Source organism: Planococcus citri, chromosome 1 (assembly GCF_950023065.1).
Source record: "Planococcus citri chromosome 1, ihPlaCitr1.1, whole genome shotgun sequence".
Lineage (NCBI taxonomy): Eukaryota > Metazoa > Arthropoda > Insecta > Hemiptera > Pseudococcidae > Planococcus > Planococcus citri.
In genome coordinates, this window is record NC_088677.1 from 13,037,257 (window position 1) to 13,052,291 (window position 15,035).

The 15,035-nt window shown below is 34.1% G+C and overlaps 3 protein-coding genes and 1 long non-coding RNA gene across 4 annotated transcripts; 2 read left to right on the top strand and 2 right to left on the bottom strand.

The window, feature by feature from the left end:
• Positions 1-1,355: 1,355 nt before the first annotated feature.
• Positions 1,356-5,626, top strand: LOC135847791 (uncharacterized). The gene is made up of 2 exons (XM_065367508.1): positions 1,356-1,596; positions 3,051-5,626. Exons 1-2 carry the CDS (start codon positions 1,356-1,358, stop codon positions 5,624-5,626), a joined length of 2,817 nt encoding a protein of 938 aa, XP_065223580.1.
• Positions 5,627-6,429: 803 nt separating this feature from the next.
• Positions 6,430-7,707, top strand: LOC135847755 (uncharacterized). Its single transcript, XR_010559229.1, has 3 exons — positions 6,430-6,848; positions 6,948-7,288; positions 7,360-7,707. It is a non-coding gene; the product is annotated as an uncharacterized LOC135847755 (long non-coding RNA).
• A 2,871-nt stretch (positions 7,708-10,578) lies between these two features.
• On the bottom strand, positions 10,579-11,889 carry LOC135847919 (uncharacterized protein F54H12.2-like). Its single transcript, XM_065367659.1, has one exon. The coding sequence runs from the start codon at positions 11,887-11,889 to the stop codon at positions 10,579-10,581; it is 1,311 nt and encodes a 436-aa protein (XP_065223731.1).
• Positions 11,890-13,359: 1,470 nt separating this feature from the next.
• On the bottom strand, positions 13,360-14,463 carry LOC135847968 (uncharacterized). The gene has a single exon (XM_065367716.1). It carries the CDS (start codon positions 14,461-14,463, stop codon positions 13,360-13,362), a length of 1,104 nt encoding a protein of 367 aa, XP_065223788.1.
• Positions 14,464-15,035: the final 572 nt, after the last annotated feature.

Genomic DNA, 15,035 nt, shown 5'->3' on the forward strand with positions numbered 1-15,035 from the left:
TGAAGTTACTAAAAACGTCTGCGTACTTTTTGAATTGGAGAAAAAAAATCATCTTACTAGTAGTTAAGGCGGGGATCTACGGACAAGGTTCCCCTGCGAAGTATGCAACCTGCACAACGCAACGCGCGTTCGCGAGTCCGATACAGGGTTGGGAATGCCATGGACGGGGTGAGGAGGGGGAATAGTTCGCGACGTGACGTTGTGAGGGTTGATTTTTTTAATTAATTAATAATCAATCAATGTAGTACCTATGTTTAATTAAATTGATTAATTTCAACGATTAAAAATAATTACATATGCCTAGTTGTATGGTTGGTACACTGGCTACATGCGAGTATTGCAAATTATATATGCCCCCCCTCCCCCCTTCGCTCTCGACCACTGTGAAATGCAGTGTAGGTATAACTTTATTCTCACGAGTCTTTTTGTAAAAGATTTGACTCTGCCACACACATAGCCATAGACATAGGCATAGACATACGAGTATTTGCGAAAATCCACCCTATTATTTGCTCTAAGAGTCTTTAATGCTTTTTTTAAAAAAAAGGCACGACTCTGTGACGCGCATATACTCGTAGATGTCAAAATGCAAAGTGAAATTTTTTCCCACAAAGCTGTAGCATTTTTTTTAAAGACTTAACAGGATCGCACATACAATGAGATACTTACAAAGTACCGTTTTTATCTGTCTGGGTATCTTAATTGCTTTCTAATAAGGTTTGAAAAATAAAAGGATGGCGTCTTGAAAATCTTTTGACAAAATTAAGAGAGTTAATGGGAAAGAAAAAATAATGTGAGAACAAGAACGAAAATAGGTATATTCAACAATACAAATTATACATTTCTAAAGACCAGACATTTAGCTGGCAATAAGAATTAAACATGTCTGGACAAATCATTCAAATGAAAAAGACATTAACTACAATCGCCAATATATGTAGTTACAAATGTGTGGTAGGTAGACCACTTTGCAAAAATTAGGCATAGAAAATTCTCGAAAATGTTAGAAATCGTGGGAAAAGATGTGTAAAAGGTTTCCAGGCTCGAAGTGTAGGTGTAGGGGGTAGAAGATACCAAAATTAAGGGTAGGAAAAAGAGAAATTACGAATATATAAGAAAGTAGATGGTTGGTGAAGAGATCAGTTGTCTTTTGATTTTTCAAGTGGATATTTTGCAACTAAGTATACATCACATACGAAAATAGTGCTTATGTGTGTTTTTTTTTTGGTGCTCAAATCCGAACCTTGATAGTAGATACTGTGATTTTTTTTTCTAGTTTTTTTTTCTGAATAAAATCGGAATAAACTGAACAATTATTTTTCAAAGTTTTTTTTTTTAAATTTTTTTAAAATAAAATGGAAAATTCCGAGAATTTGAGTGGTTTGGAGCTCCCAGTAGACGAAGATGAGATGTTTAATATGCTACTTGATGCAATACCGAATTCGCCACCAGATATTTCAACAGCTGAAATTGATCAGATATTGCCTCAACCATCACCAGGGCCATCTCACACCATACCTCAACCCTTACCTGGGCCATCTCACGCCATATCTCAACCCTTACCTGGTCCATCTCAAGCCCCCTCACAAGCAGCTGGTAAGTTTTTTTTCTTTTTTTTTACAATTTTTTTAAAATTATGCCTAATGTGATGTTTATGTTTCGAGTATCATTCTGGGTAAAAGTGACAAATAAAATTAAGAAATGTGGATGATTTTGTAAAAAATCTAATTTTTTTTCATAAAAAAAAACGAATCAAAATTTATATGCTTATTTCTTTTGAAAAAAAATCAATATTACAATTTTAATTTTTTAGAATTTTGAAATTTTTTTTTGGTGTTATAATACTGGAAAGTTTTTTTTAAAAGTGACATATCTGGTTCTTTTTATGTGTTCTTCATTTTCAATCTGGACAAAAAATATGGTGAATTTTGATTTTTTTTCAAAGTAGAAAAAAAGAAAATAACTGGTTAAATGCATGCATAGCTTAATGCTTACCTAAGTCATATTTCAAGGATTTCTGTACCTCTTTTTTCCCCACCCCCTCCCCCCTTTCTCGCTATTACAAAAAAATTAATTTTTATCTGTTTTTTTTTTATTTGTTAACAGCATTTCACAATTTGACCCCCGAAATATTTTTTGAAATCATAGATCGTCTCCCTGGGGCTTCAATCGTAATGTTAGCCCAAACAAATGATTTTTTTTGTGAAATTGTTGCTGAAAAATTTAAAGATGTCTGGAATGAAAAATTTCCAGAAAATTTCAACGAAATTGAAAATTTCATACAGGGTTATTTAAAAGAAAAATTCAAGAAATTCCTTCTTACCATTTTGCATTTCAATAAAGAGACCATTAACGTAATGGAGGTTTTTCAAAAAACAAAATATATAAAATCAAAAAATTGGGAACAGTACACTCATGATGAAATTGCTCATGTATTTTCTCTTCCTCATTTTTATACTAAAATGGATTTAATTAAAGATTATCAAAAAGAAGAACATGCTGAAGATTTGAAATACTTTCTTGTAGATCCTTTTTTTGAAAAATGGAAGTTTTCTCAAAAAATTAGAAACGAGTTAAATTTACCTAAATTATCTTGGACAGAATTCATAGAGGAAGTGCAGTTGCTGTATGCACCAGCTGAATGCTCTCTCGAGAGTTGGGGGAAGTGGTACAAGGAAAAAATAAAACCCAATGCATCGTGATTTTTTTTTAATAAAAAAAATAGGGCTTGGAAGAAATCATTTTTCTTTGTGGTCATTTATAAACGTTTATGATCCTTTAAATTTGACATGTAAACTACAAAAAAAAAATTGAAAAAACATTTTAAAAAAAAGTGGCACAACTTCGATAAGTATTCAGATTTTATTTATTTATTTTTCAAAATTTTATAAAACAGAAAAATAATTCCAAAAATCAGCACAATTTTGAAATAGGTAATTTTTTTGAAAATGTTACAAAAATTGATTTTAACATGAAAAAAAATTCCAAGCCCTACCAAAAAAAGAAACATTCAGTAAAAAAAAGTTTTTTTTCTTTCTCTATACCCACAGATGAAGAAGTTGACGATTTCTACGAAGTTTTGGGCATAACTTCAAAAGTCATCAGGAAATTCTCTGCCGAAGCAATAACAGTGACTGCTAAATTAAAAGAAAACCTAGACAAAGAAAATCCCGAAGATTACTTGAGAAAAGCTCTAGATAAATTAATCAATGAATTTGTTATTAAAGATTTGAATCCTCGTGATAGAGTTGGTTTAGTTATGGGTACTGATTCAGTTGAGAAACCTATCTTCATTTCATACAGAGCACCAAGTCAATTTTCAGCCGATGTAATTATGAATGAATTTTCTAATGTAATTCAAAGCAACAAATCGTTCTTGTCAGATGAACCCTTTAAAATAAAAGTAACTAGAGTTAGAATGCCTAATGGTGAAGGACGAAGGAGAAAATTTGATAATTTACCCTATGAACCATTCTGCAAGAAAAAAACCTCGATAATAACGATAGATAATCCTCATGATAATTTATGTTTACCAAGAGCATTAGTTGTGGGTCAAGCTCTGGTACATAAGGATGATGGCAAGAATGCTTGGAATCATTATGATCTCATTATTAAAAAAACTCGAGATTACCAGCTATTGTGTGCTCAGAAATTATGTCGAAAAGCGAAGGTTGATATCAATATAATTGGCGGTGGTATTGATGCCCTCACTAAATTTCAAGAGCATCTGAAATATTACAGAATAGTTGTGTTTGATGGGGCTGATACTCATGGTCGCATTGTATCGTTCAAAGGTGATTCGACTTCAAAGGTTTATATTTTCCTATTCTATCATCGAGAACATTATAATGTAATCACTAGTTTGAAAGCAGCTTTTGGTTTTGATTTTTTCTACGACCTGTGCTGTGTGGGGTATCATCACAAAGGCGAGCATAAGTGTGAATACGCCTGCTATCAATGCTTAAAATTACCTAAATGTGAGGTAAAATCGTTCGACGATATGATAAAATGTGATAAATGTCACAGAGATTTCTATGATCAATTTTGCTATGACAACCATTTACAGCCTGGCCATTTTGAAAGAAATCTGAGTGTGTGCCAAGGTTTGAAATATTGCTACAAATGCAGTAAATTGTATTCGCTCAGATCACTAACTCAGAAGCATGACTGTGAATCTCATGTCTGCTCAAACTGTAATAAGAGTGTACCTCATGACCACGTCTGTTTTATCAAAAGAATTAAAAGAAATACAAAAGCAAGTAACGATTTATTCATCTTCTTCGATTTTGAGGCGAGAGTTGAAGAAGAGCCTTACATTGTAACTCCAAAATATACAGCGCGACGTCATATTCCAAATTACGCTGTTCTTCAAATGAACTGCACCAAATGTATAAACAACGAAAATGATGATATGTTGGTAGATTGCGACTATTGCGGCAAACGTCACTTTGTTATTGAAAATAAGGAAGGTGACGCTTTGCTACATGATTTCTTCACCATCATTAGAGAGAAAACGCCGCCATTTATGAAGACATATGTATATGCTCATAATGGTGGTGGATACGACTACATGTTTTTGATAGAGTACATGGTGCGGGAAATAGAATGGATCCCAAAGCTGATAATGAATGGGTCTAAACTGATTTCTATGAAGTACAATAATATTGAATTTAAAGATAGTTTGAATTTTTTCCATACAAAGCTGGCAGCGTTACCAGATATGTTTGGAATTGAAGATGCTTCTAAAGGATACTTTCCCCATTTCTTCAATACACAGCAAAATCAAAACTATATTGGGCCCATTCCAGAGGAAAAATACTATGGCGTGAATGAAATGTTACCAAAGGATTTGAAAAAATTCCAGAAATGGTATAATGAAGAAAAATCAAAAAATGTTGTATTCAACTTTAAAGAAGAGATGCGAAAGTATTGCATTGCAGATGTAGAAGTTCTTCGAAAAGCATGCGTTAAATTTCGAAAACTCTTTTATGATTTATTACATTTGGATCCTCTGGCTGCTACATCAACAATAGCAGGTGCTTGCATGACTGCATATCGAATGAATTTTATCCCTCAAGACACCATAGCTCTGATGACGTTCCCATCTTACCGAATGCGTGATAACCAATCGTTGCTAGCAGTACGATATTTAATGTATTTTGAAGATGCATATGGTGTTGAGCTACAGTCAGCATATCGGGGTTGGGAAAAACAAATAGACAAATACAAGGTTGATGCCTACCATCCTGCTTTCCCAATGGATAGGCTGGGTCCAGTGTTAGATGGTGAACCAAATATAAGACCTCTCATAATTGAAATCAACGGGTGTTATTATCATGGATGCCCTAAATGCTTTCCAAACCGGACTGCTACTGTGAAGTCAAAAAGTGCCAAAGAATATGTGAACATGGACATGAGGTATAAAAATACTATGAAAAAATTGCAACATCTCCAGTCACTAGTTAGCTTGCCTCATATAATATCAAAATGGGAATGCGATATTTATGCTGAATGTGCCGAGAACTCATCGCTTAAGCAATATATGACCAATGCCCAAATACCCACACCAATATATTCCAATAGAGAGCCATTCTTTGGAGGCCGTACCGAAAACTTTTATTGGTAGGTATAATGATGATAGAGTCTACAGTTTACTCGATAAAAAAAGCTAGAGATGTTCACTAATGCAAATTTTTTCAATTTTTTTTTTGTCTTTTCAATGCAGGTATTATAACGTTGATCCGGAAAAAAATGAAAAAATCCGGTATCTGGATGTGAACTCACTCTATCCTTACGTCAACAAATATGGCCGCTACCCAATAGGTCATCCAAAAATTTTGCTTGGCAATGATATACCGTCTGATCTGCGAAATATAACTGGAATTGCCAAAGTTAGATTAGTTCCTCCTAAAAATTTATATATTCCAGTACTTCCCATTAAAGCAAATGATAAATTAGTTTTTGCATTATGCCGTACATGCGCTGTCGAAGAGAATCAACATTCATGTACCCATACAGATGACCAACGTGAAATAATAGGCACATATACATGCGTAGAATTGAATAAAGCTGTAGAAAAGGGTTATATAATCAAAGAATTTTACGAATTATGGTCTTATGAGTCGACAAAGTATAACATTACTACAAATACAGGTGGTCTATTTGCAAATTATATAGACACCTTTGTCAAAATTAAGCAAGAAGCTTCAGGGTTCCCTCCAAATGTCCAATCTGATGAGGAAAAGCAAAAATTTATCGACGATCTCAAAGAACGTGAAGGGGTAGCTCTAGATGTCGAGAAGATTATACCAAATCCTGGGCTAAGATCTCTCAGTAAACTATGTTTGAATAGGTAAGAGCTGATGGGTTTAATTTTTCAAAATGAAATTTTGCTCGCTTAGGAAAATTATTCTAACTCTTCTTTTTTTCTTTTTTTTTTAGTCTTTGGGGTAAATTCGGACAGAGGAATAATCCGAAACAAGTTACAGTAATAAAAGATGAATCCGAATTCTTCAAGACCTTTTCTAATCCAGCCATTGAAATTAAAGATACTACATTTGCCACAGATGAGGTTGTGTACATTCATTGGGAGTATCTGGAGGAATCAACAATTGATACACCATTTATAAATCCAGTGATTAGTGCACATGTCACAGCTGAAGCACGATTAGTTTTATACAGCTACCTTGAAATTCTACAAGACAGAGTCCTATACTGTGACACGGATTCGATAATTTTTGTGGAACGGCCTGGAGATAAAACAATTGAAACAGGACCATACCTTGGACAGATGGGAGATGAACTGGAAAAGGAAGGGGAGGATGCCTACATCACTGAATTCATTTCTGGTACGATATACCAACTTTACAATAAAAAGAATGCTTTCTTTTCACTCCTAAAAATAACTAGGGGGTAAAAAATTACATGTATTTTTTTATAATTTTCAGGAGGTCCGAAAAACTATGCATATTGCATCAAAACTGGCGATGGTTCACTTAAACATGTCGTGAAGATAAGAGGGTTCACTCTAAATTGCAATACTTTGAAAAGCTTAAATTATGAGGCAATGAAAAATTTTATTCTGGCTCAACCTATTGATCATATTAATAAGGATCATAAAATAAAAATAAGGGAAGAAAATAAAATCATGAGGAAGAGACCTTTTCAAGTGGTTACCCAGCCTATGCCTAAAGAATATAAAGAAGTTGTCCCAAAAAGAAGACGTACAGAATCTTACAGAAGTTTACCTTATGGATATGCAGCTTGAATGAATTTGCTTATGTAACTTGTTAGTTTAATTTTCTGTTTTTAAATAATTTTAAGTGAAAATTATGGATTTTAATGATTCTTTTCTCTTAGGCCTGGATACACTACCAACAGAGATTATTATGAAAATTTTTGACCATTCCCGCGAAAAAGATATTTACAAGAGGTTGGCTTATGTCAACAAGAGGTTTCAAAAAATTGCTATCGAGAAGATTTTCCAAATCCGCCATCCACCAAACCAACCCCAGTGGAAACACCGTCAATATCTGAACCACTACGCCTACTGGGAACGAAATATACACAGGATGAAGGTAATGCTGGACACAGAGCGCATGGCGTGCGTGTGTAAGACTGAGCCAGGTAGACGAAAAGAAAAACGTTATCTACGTAAATTCCACATCGAAACCCAGTGGCACTCACCTTGGTTTTAACTAATGAAAAAAAAACTGTAATTTAATAATTTTTCTATTTTTTTTCATCTTTCAAGTTTGTTAAATAGTTTCTGTCTATGAACCCTTGATTTTTTACATGTAATTTGTATATTTGATTAAACACACTGAAAGAAAATGTACTTGCCTCATCATTTTTTTTTTGAAAAAAAAACAAACATACACAGAAGATATGAGAAAAAATGTATATTTGAAAAATCTGAGCACAAAAGAAGAGCAATGGAAAAGTAAGTATACAATTAAAAAAAATTAAACTAAATTAGTTATTTATGTTGAAAAAAAATATGAATACCTCTTAAATTAACATTTTGATTAAATGAGTAAAAATTTTATACACATCTTACAATTATGATATAATAATAATAATAATAATACTATGGAAATAATAATCCCTCAAAAATTAATTCTATTTTCAATACATTAAAAAAATCAAAATCAAAATCAACTCTTTACAATTAATGTTCTGTAGAAGGGATTTGTAATCTCATAACCTCAATCATGCTTGGGTCCAAACGTTTAAAGTTTAAAATAAGATCATTTATAATATTCTCACCACAAAAGGTTGTTACTTCGCAATAAATTTTATCTAAATCATCATTATCCTTAACGTATTGTTCATTAACCGTATTTGCATATACTGATCTAATATTATATTCTAAATTACCAACATCCCTGAAATTTACTTTTTCAAGACAAGCATCATGAATTTTATTAAACATTTCATCGTACACATCTTTACAGTTATCTGCCATTTTAAATAAATCATTCATTGTTGCTTGTACACAAACAAATAACTTAACAAGATTCTTCCAACTACTTTCTTGTAAAATGATATTATCAGTATAAATATTTTTATAATAAGCCCTATCCGAAATTATAATTGATTTTTCGTTATAAAATTGTCTAAACTGTACCTTCAAAAATTTATTGATCATCAATACTTTTAGATTTTTGGCTTCATCCTTATTCATATCCTCGAAATAACCGTTGATTATCTTGACATTATCGGCAGACATGAGTTGTTTAAATGTCTCATTTGTTAGGTAGATGCCCAAACTTTTTGGTGGAGAATGTTTGGTAAAGTAAATGGTTGGTTCAAATCCATTATCTAAATTCAAACCTACATGAACTTGTTTAGTATTACTTCGATTAATGGCGTAAACTTGAGTCATAATTAGATTCTTTCGGGGGTTCCACGATTTAGTTACTGGTGAATCGGCCCCGCTTTGATCAGCAGATTCATTTGTCGCATGTTTTCTTTTGACACCACCATCGCTACGTGTTGGGGTAATGAAATCATCAATTGAAGCCATGGTATTTACAGTATGTATCTGCGCGAAAGCCATTGTAATTGAAAATGTTTTCACAAATTTTGTCGAATAAATCGTAATATAGTATGACTGTTATGGTAAGGTACTACACGGCACAACACGGTACGGCACTATACTATGATTTATAATAACGGAACTTCGCGTTTTCAACGATGCAACTTGACACAAGGCACAACAAAACAATAATAAACATACATCTGCCTGCATCTATCGCTTGAGCCAAGACCTGGTATCCCCACTCTCAGAAGGATAGTAAGAGGTGGAAGCTCTTAGCCAATGAGAAACAACCTAGATAACTTGCAATTACTTTTAGTGCCAAGATGTTTTAATAGACTATTCAAGAGAGGGGTAATTTCAGGAGTTTTCTGTAGAATTTGCTTTAAAACTCGCTTTCTATTCTTTTCTAGTATAATCCTTGAATACAGGTAATCAACCAATAAATCATTATTCATCCTGTCATTTGAAAATAGGCCTAAGAAATCTTTCATTGTATAGTGGCGTGTTTTAAAGTACAGGTACATGATACAATATTTGCCACATACAGTAGAAAAGTAATCTTGAAGACCCATAGTGTTATAAGTCCAAACCTTGGAATTCTTCTGCATGAATGAAACAAATTCACGACGCATCGGTGGAAAACCATAGCTATCAAAATACTCTGCTTTTTCTTGGGCATCTATATGAATACATACCCAATGACTACCTTTTTGTTTGCTGGTATCTAAATTTACAACTACAGAGCAAGGCAGCATAACTTTTGAAAGAGGTAGACAATCTGCGGCATAAACATTTTCGTGACTGGAAAGAATGTGAGAGATCAAGTCTCTCTTTAACTGTATGGTATTCATAGTCTTTATCGTCGATCTGATGTATAATTTTTAAATTATTGATAGTGTATTCAAGGTACCAGGATTTATACTTTGAAACTGCTACCACAGAGCAAATGTATCCTTTATTCTGAACACTCTCAGCACTATGTCTTGGAAGAGGGCACATATAACGCAAACCAGAATCTGATAATTGTTTGATAGCGGGGCACCCAATTGTATCCAAATCTAATGTCTTCTTCTTAGTTATTTTTTCTAAAAATTTTGTCCTCTCCACCCCCTTTGAGAGAACTAAACTGGCATTGCAAGTTATATCTTGTATAAGATGTATGGCTTCTTTCGCACTAGTATAACCATTTTTCCATAATATACCATGGTATTTCTTTGATAGCCAGCTTACTTCACGCTGTTTCTTTGTAGATAACTCTTCTAAATGAAAAGGCGATTTAACAATACAGTGCACAAAAACATCCGAATTTACAGATACTATAGCCACTTCTTTCAATATGAAATTATTACAATCGTCTTTAAATGCTTGGAAGTCAACCACGTACTCAACCATATCTGTTCACCTTGTTCGACCCTTATTTTCAAACTAGAATGGAAAACCATAAAAGTCCTACACTTTGATCATAATTTTTTTACCCCCTCCCCCCATAAAACACTTCTTTTTTTACAAAACCATAACATATACTTATTAAGAGGTTAATTTCCAAAATCGATTGAAACATTCCTCCTTTTGTCTATTTCAATAATATTATCATACTCGGCATAGAGAATCATGTTAACTGGTTCTTCTATAGCATCCGCAAAACCCAAATCAACACGCACACTGCCATGACGTACAAGATTCCAATGTGTAGGTAAATGAGCTGTCAGGTCCTGAGTGAGGTCATAACAGTATAGAGCATATCCACCAACATAATCATCTCTGGAAATTGTATGAGTATGGTTGGAGTAATGTATACCTGTACCACCAAACAATGTGTTGTAGGCTTCAGCATAAAGAGAATTTTTATAATCAGGCTTTAATGCTCTAGAAGGAACTTGATGTCCATCAATATACAAACACAGGTAGTTGAGATTATAGTGTTGAAAATTGAAAGGATTAGTTTTAAAATCCCCGTTTGTAGCCTTATTATTAACTAAGCCCAAAATTATGCGTTTTGGTAGCTGTCCATTAATGAGATTATCAACAGTGTAACTACGAAGACCTAAAGCCAACGTTGTAGTCTTCACATCTACCCTTGTAATAGGATATTTTGCGCTACATTTTTCCAAAGTTTTCGAATGCGCTATTAGTATGCTGGGATTCAGCTTCATCTTTCTTATACTCAGTGCGGCATCTAAGAATTGTATTTTATATTCATTGTTGGTGCTAGTCATTAGCGCAAATGAGGCCCTCGAACTAATTAAACGTAATCTAAGCTCAACACCATTCAACAAGGCTCTATCATGATTGAATAGATCACAGTGTAAATGTCCAACCATTTCAACAGCCTTACTGCCAGCAATGAGAGCTTGACGTTTTTTGAAACCATCATTCTGTGCATGCTCGTTCATTTTACTTGATTCATCCGCATAAAACATCACATTTTTTAAATGTGTACTTTTAGAATCTGAATTATAGTTGAGGATATTTTCAATGTAAGCTCGATACGCATAATTTCCAGTGGGAGTTGATATTTGTCTTTGATTTAGAAAGATATCAACTTGAGAAAAAAGAGAATGCATCCAGTTATTTACAGGTGCCACGACATCACTATCACTTATCGCTGTACCATCAGATTTTACCACTTTAACCTTCAAATACAGCAGCGTATGAGATAAATCCATGTATTCTTCACCAATACCGGGCACAGTAAACTCAATTTGAGGTGAGTCATTGTTGAGAGCAGATATAGGCTTATACTCAACCCATTCTCCTCGTTCTATAGCAATTTGTGTAGGTGGCAATGCAAATAAATCTAATTCAGATTTTGTGCACTCACATGAATCGATGTGTAGGAATGACATATTGTAGCAGTGTATCTATTTATGAGAAAATATCTCCAGACACGATTGCGTATTTATCTCTCTTGGCTTTCAAGTTTTGACGGCGTTTCACTACTTTCTTTCTCGGCTTTGAAGTTTTCTTAGTCTTCTTCTGTTTTCTAACCTTGGTATTTTTCTTATTGGGACGTTTAGCTTTCTTCGTCTTTGCACCACCAGCTTTACGCTTTGACTGAGTAGTTTTTCTCCGGCGTTTAGTTTTATACCCTTTACCACTCATGTTACCACCAAATACAGCATCAACAGCTTTACGCTTGAGATTCTTAACCACTTCACCAGTGCGATTATTCACAGAATCCTTCAAATTTGTCTCAGGTAAATCATCAAGAACATTAATACCACATTGTAAAAGTTCTTTTCCAACAGCTCTTGCTCCTGATTTAAGTAACGGTAGAGCACCTCTAAAAAGGCCTCCAAGAAAACTACCAATACCATGACCCCTTTGATAAGGAGAGCCTTGAAAGTACGCCATACCGCCGCCACCAGCTTGTAGTTGATAGTATGCATCGTAACGATTAGTCGGATTTCTTCGATAACGCGCCATAACGCCTAAAATGCAACCGCACGTTCAGCTTCCCAGATAAGAATGGGACAAGATTGCCATTGTCTTTCCTTATATTTATTTCAACAGTCTCAAAATCTCGTTTCAACACAGGTATATAGTAAGGCTCTGTAAATGTTTGACAGATATCTTTTCCAATTTCTCCTATTTTTACTATTCGTAGGAGGGGTGCCATTACATCACCTATTAAATTTGGTGCTACAATGTCAGAGTATATATACATATGAGGTGGTATACCAAATTCGAGGCTGGGAGGATAGGGAGCTTTCAGGATAACAGTTGTATTGGATGTCTCTTTTAGGCTTACCAAAATTTGGTTATGTATGTTTGAGCTAGAACTTTTGTCGAAGCCTTCATAATCTGTGTATAATATGAATGATACAATATTTTCAGCGTCAACAGGTAAAATAAATCCAAGTACTGTAGCTAGAATTGGACTCAAAGCTATTGTAGAAATTTTCTCAGCTGCATTGACTGCAAAGGTAGTCTTTATTCTATTAATTTTGCTTAAATATTCAAATTCCAAATCAATAGCGGGGGTAGATTTAAATTTTTCATTGAGAAGTGATAGGAGGTTATCGATGGTATCATAAATGCCATCTGGCATAGATATGATTTTCTTATTTTGAGCCTTATTATACGTGTAATTTACAGTCATCCAAACATCTTTTGTTTTAATGTTAGCAAAAACTGCTGGATATTGAATTTCAACTAGCCCAACTTCCCAGTCATCTTCCTTTAATGAGACTCGATGTGCCAATTTGTTTGTGTAAGATGCTAAAGTGTTTTCTGGGTAGAGTTGCATTGAGGCATTACTAGGTAATGTAATGTAAAACGAATTGTTGAACATATTTCTACTATTTTTTTCGGCTTTACACATTAACTAAATCTTTAGCATTAATCCAAGAGTTGAACGAATCAGGATAACCTCTCCACTTGACAAACACTTGCTTACTGGTTCCTTTTCCTTTAGTTCGCAATATTTTATCTATTTTAAATTCTGCATCTGGATTAAACACAACCTTCTGTAGCTCAACTTCATAAAATTTTCCATCAACATGTTCACTACTTAAATCTTCTATTTCATAGGTGGGAAGGGGGTGGCCTATAACTTTTTTAACCTTAAACACTTCTTCTGTGAAATTTGTCTCATACCCTTTTTCAAAAGTTCCCTTTCCTTTCACCAGTCTCACATAATCTCCTACTTTGAATTTTGGTTTCTTATAAAGCGCTCTATTAGTTAAACTCAAGTTACCATAAGTGTTGTGATACACAGTTAGAATATTACCAGGGTTCACATTGCTGGGAGCCATATGTATAGTGCGATGATATGAACTGTTGTATGCATCCACCAAATCGTTCAAAACATCAATATAACGGTACGCATTCGTATAATGCAAGTAACGCCACATCCTAGTTTTCAAAGTTCTATTGAAACGTTCAACAACCGCTGCTTTAACATCTGGGTTTTGGGTTGTAAAATGATTGATATTATTTTTCTTGAAAAATGTTTGTACATCTTCAGCAATAAATTCACTTCCTTTATCCGTTTGTAAATTACGTGGTCTTGATTTTTCATGTTTAATGATTCTCTCAAAGGCATCAACAATGTCTTGGGCTTTCTTTGTTTTCAAAGGTTCCACATAGGCCTTTTTACTAAATATATCAATTACTGTCAATAAATACTTCATACCATCATTGTGCTTGCTCAAACTTTGTAAGTCTACTAAGTCAGCTTGCCAAATATCATTGATGTTATTTACTATGTACTGGTTTCTTTTAAAATTTTGACGAGCTGGCTTATAAAGTGTATATGTGTCTTGACTTTGTAACCAATTCTTTATGTCTATTGGCTGTACTTCATGTTTGGCACGTTTTATTAAGGGTTGTGCACCAGCAAATGCCACAGGATCAGTTATATTGTAATATAATTTTTCTAAGATATTTGAAATTCTATCATTATTTGAGGGCGGCATTATTATAAGATAGCCACGGGTGTTTCTTTTTCCCAGTTATGAGATGTTTTTCTGAAAGGGAGCTTCTTCTCTGAGCCCTAGTGTGTGGAAAGAGCGGCGAGTTGTCAGATATACGTTCAACTCCACTGTAATCCTCTTCATAAATGGGAGCCATTTGAGCCAAGGCTTTCCATCTCAGAGTATTTCCAATGAAATCTCTAGGTACATTCAACTCTTGCAGGGCTTGACCAAAAGCATACCACCCATTTGCTGGCCCTACTGTAGTTCGATTTCTTAGATAATCACTCACTAGATCTGCGATGTTGGACCTAGGTATTCTTTTTCCTTTAACATACACTACCCCTGCATCATCCCAAGTAATAACATCTGTATCTCTTATCCAGTTGAGAAATCGTACTGCTTTTTGCCTAATTGTTTTTGGCAGAGGTGCTACAACTTGATGCTCTGACAAACTTCGACTACTTTCATGTATTGGTTGATGAGCTTCTCGAGATGAAATAGTTCTTATAGAATTATAATCTGCAGGTTTTTCAACTATTGGTAATACTATGGGTTTTCTTGCTAAATTTGTT

What these genes read in the sequence shown, in the direction of transcription:
- LOC135847791 (XM_065367508.1), top strand. Translation starts at nt 1,356, where the DNA reads ATGGAAAATTCCGAGAATTTGAGTGGTTTGGAGCTCCCAGTAGACGAA. An exon ending in AGCCCCCTCACAAGCAGCTG is followed by an intron (nt 1,597 to 3,050) that starts GTAAGTTTTTTT and finishes CTATACCCACAG; the next exon opens with ATGAAGAAGTTGACGATTTC.
- LOC135847919 (XM_065367659.1), bottom strand. Translation starts at nt 11,889, where the DNA reads ATGTCATTCCTACACATCGATTCATGTGAGTGCACAAAATCTGAATTA.
- LOC135847968 (XM_065367716.1), bottom strand. Translation starts at nt 14,463, where the DNA reads ATGCCGCCCTCAAATAATGATAGAATTTCAAATATCTTAGAAAAATTA.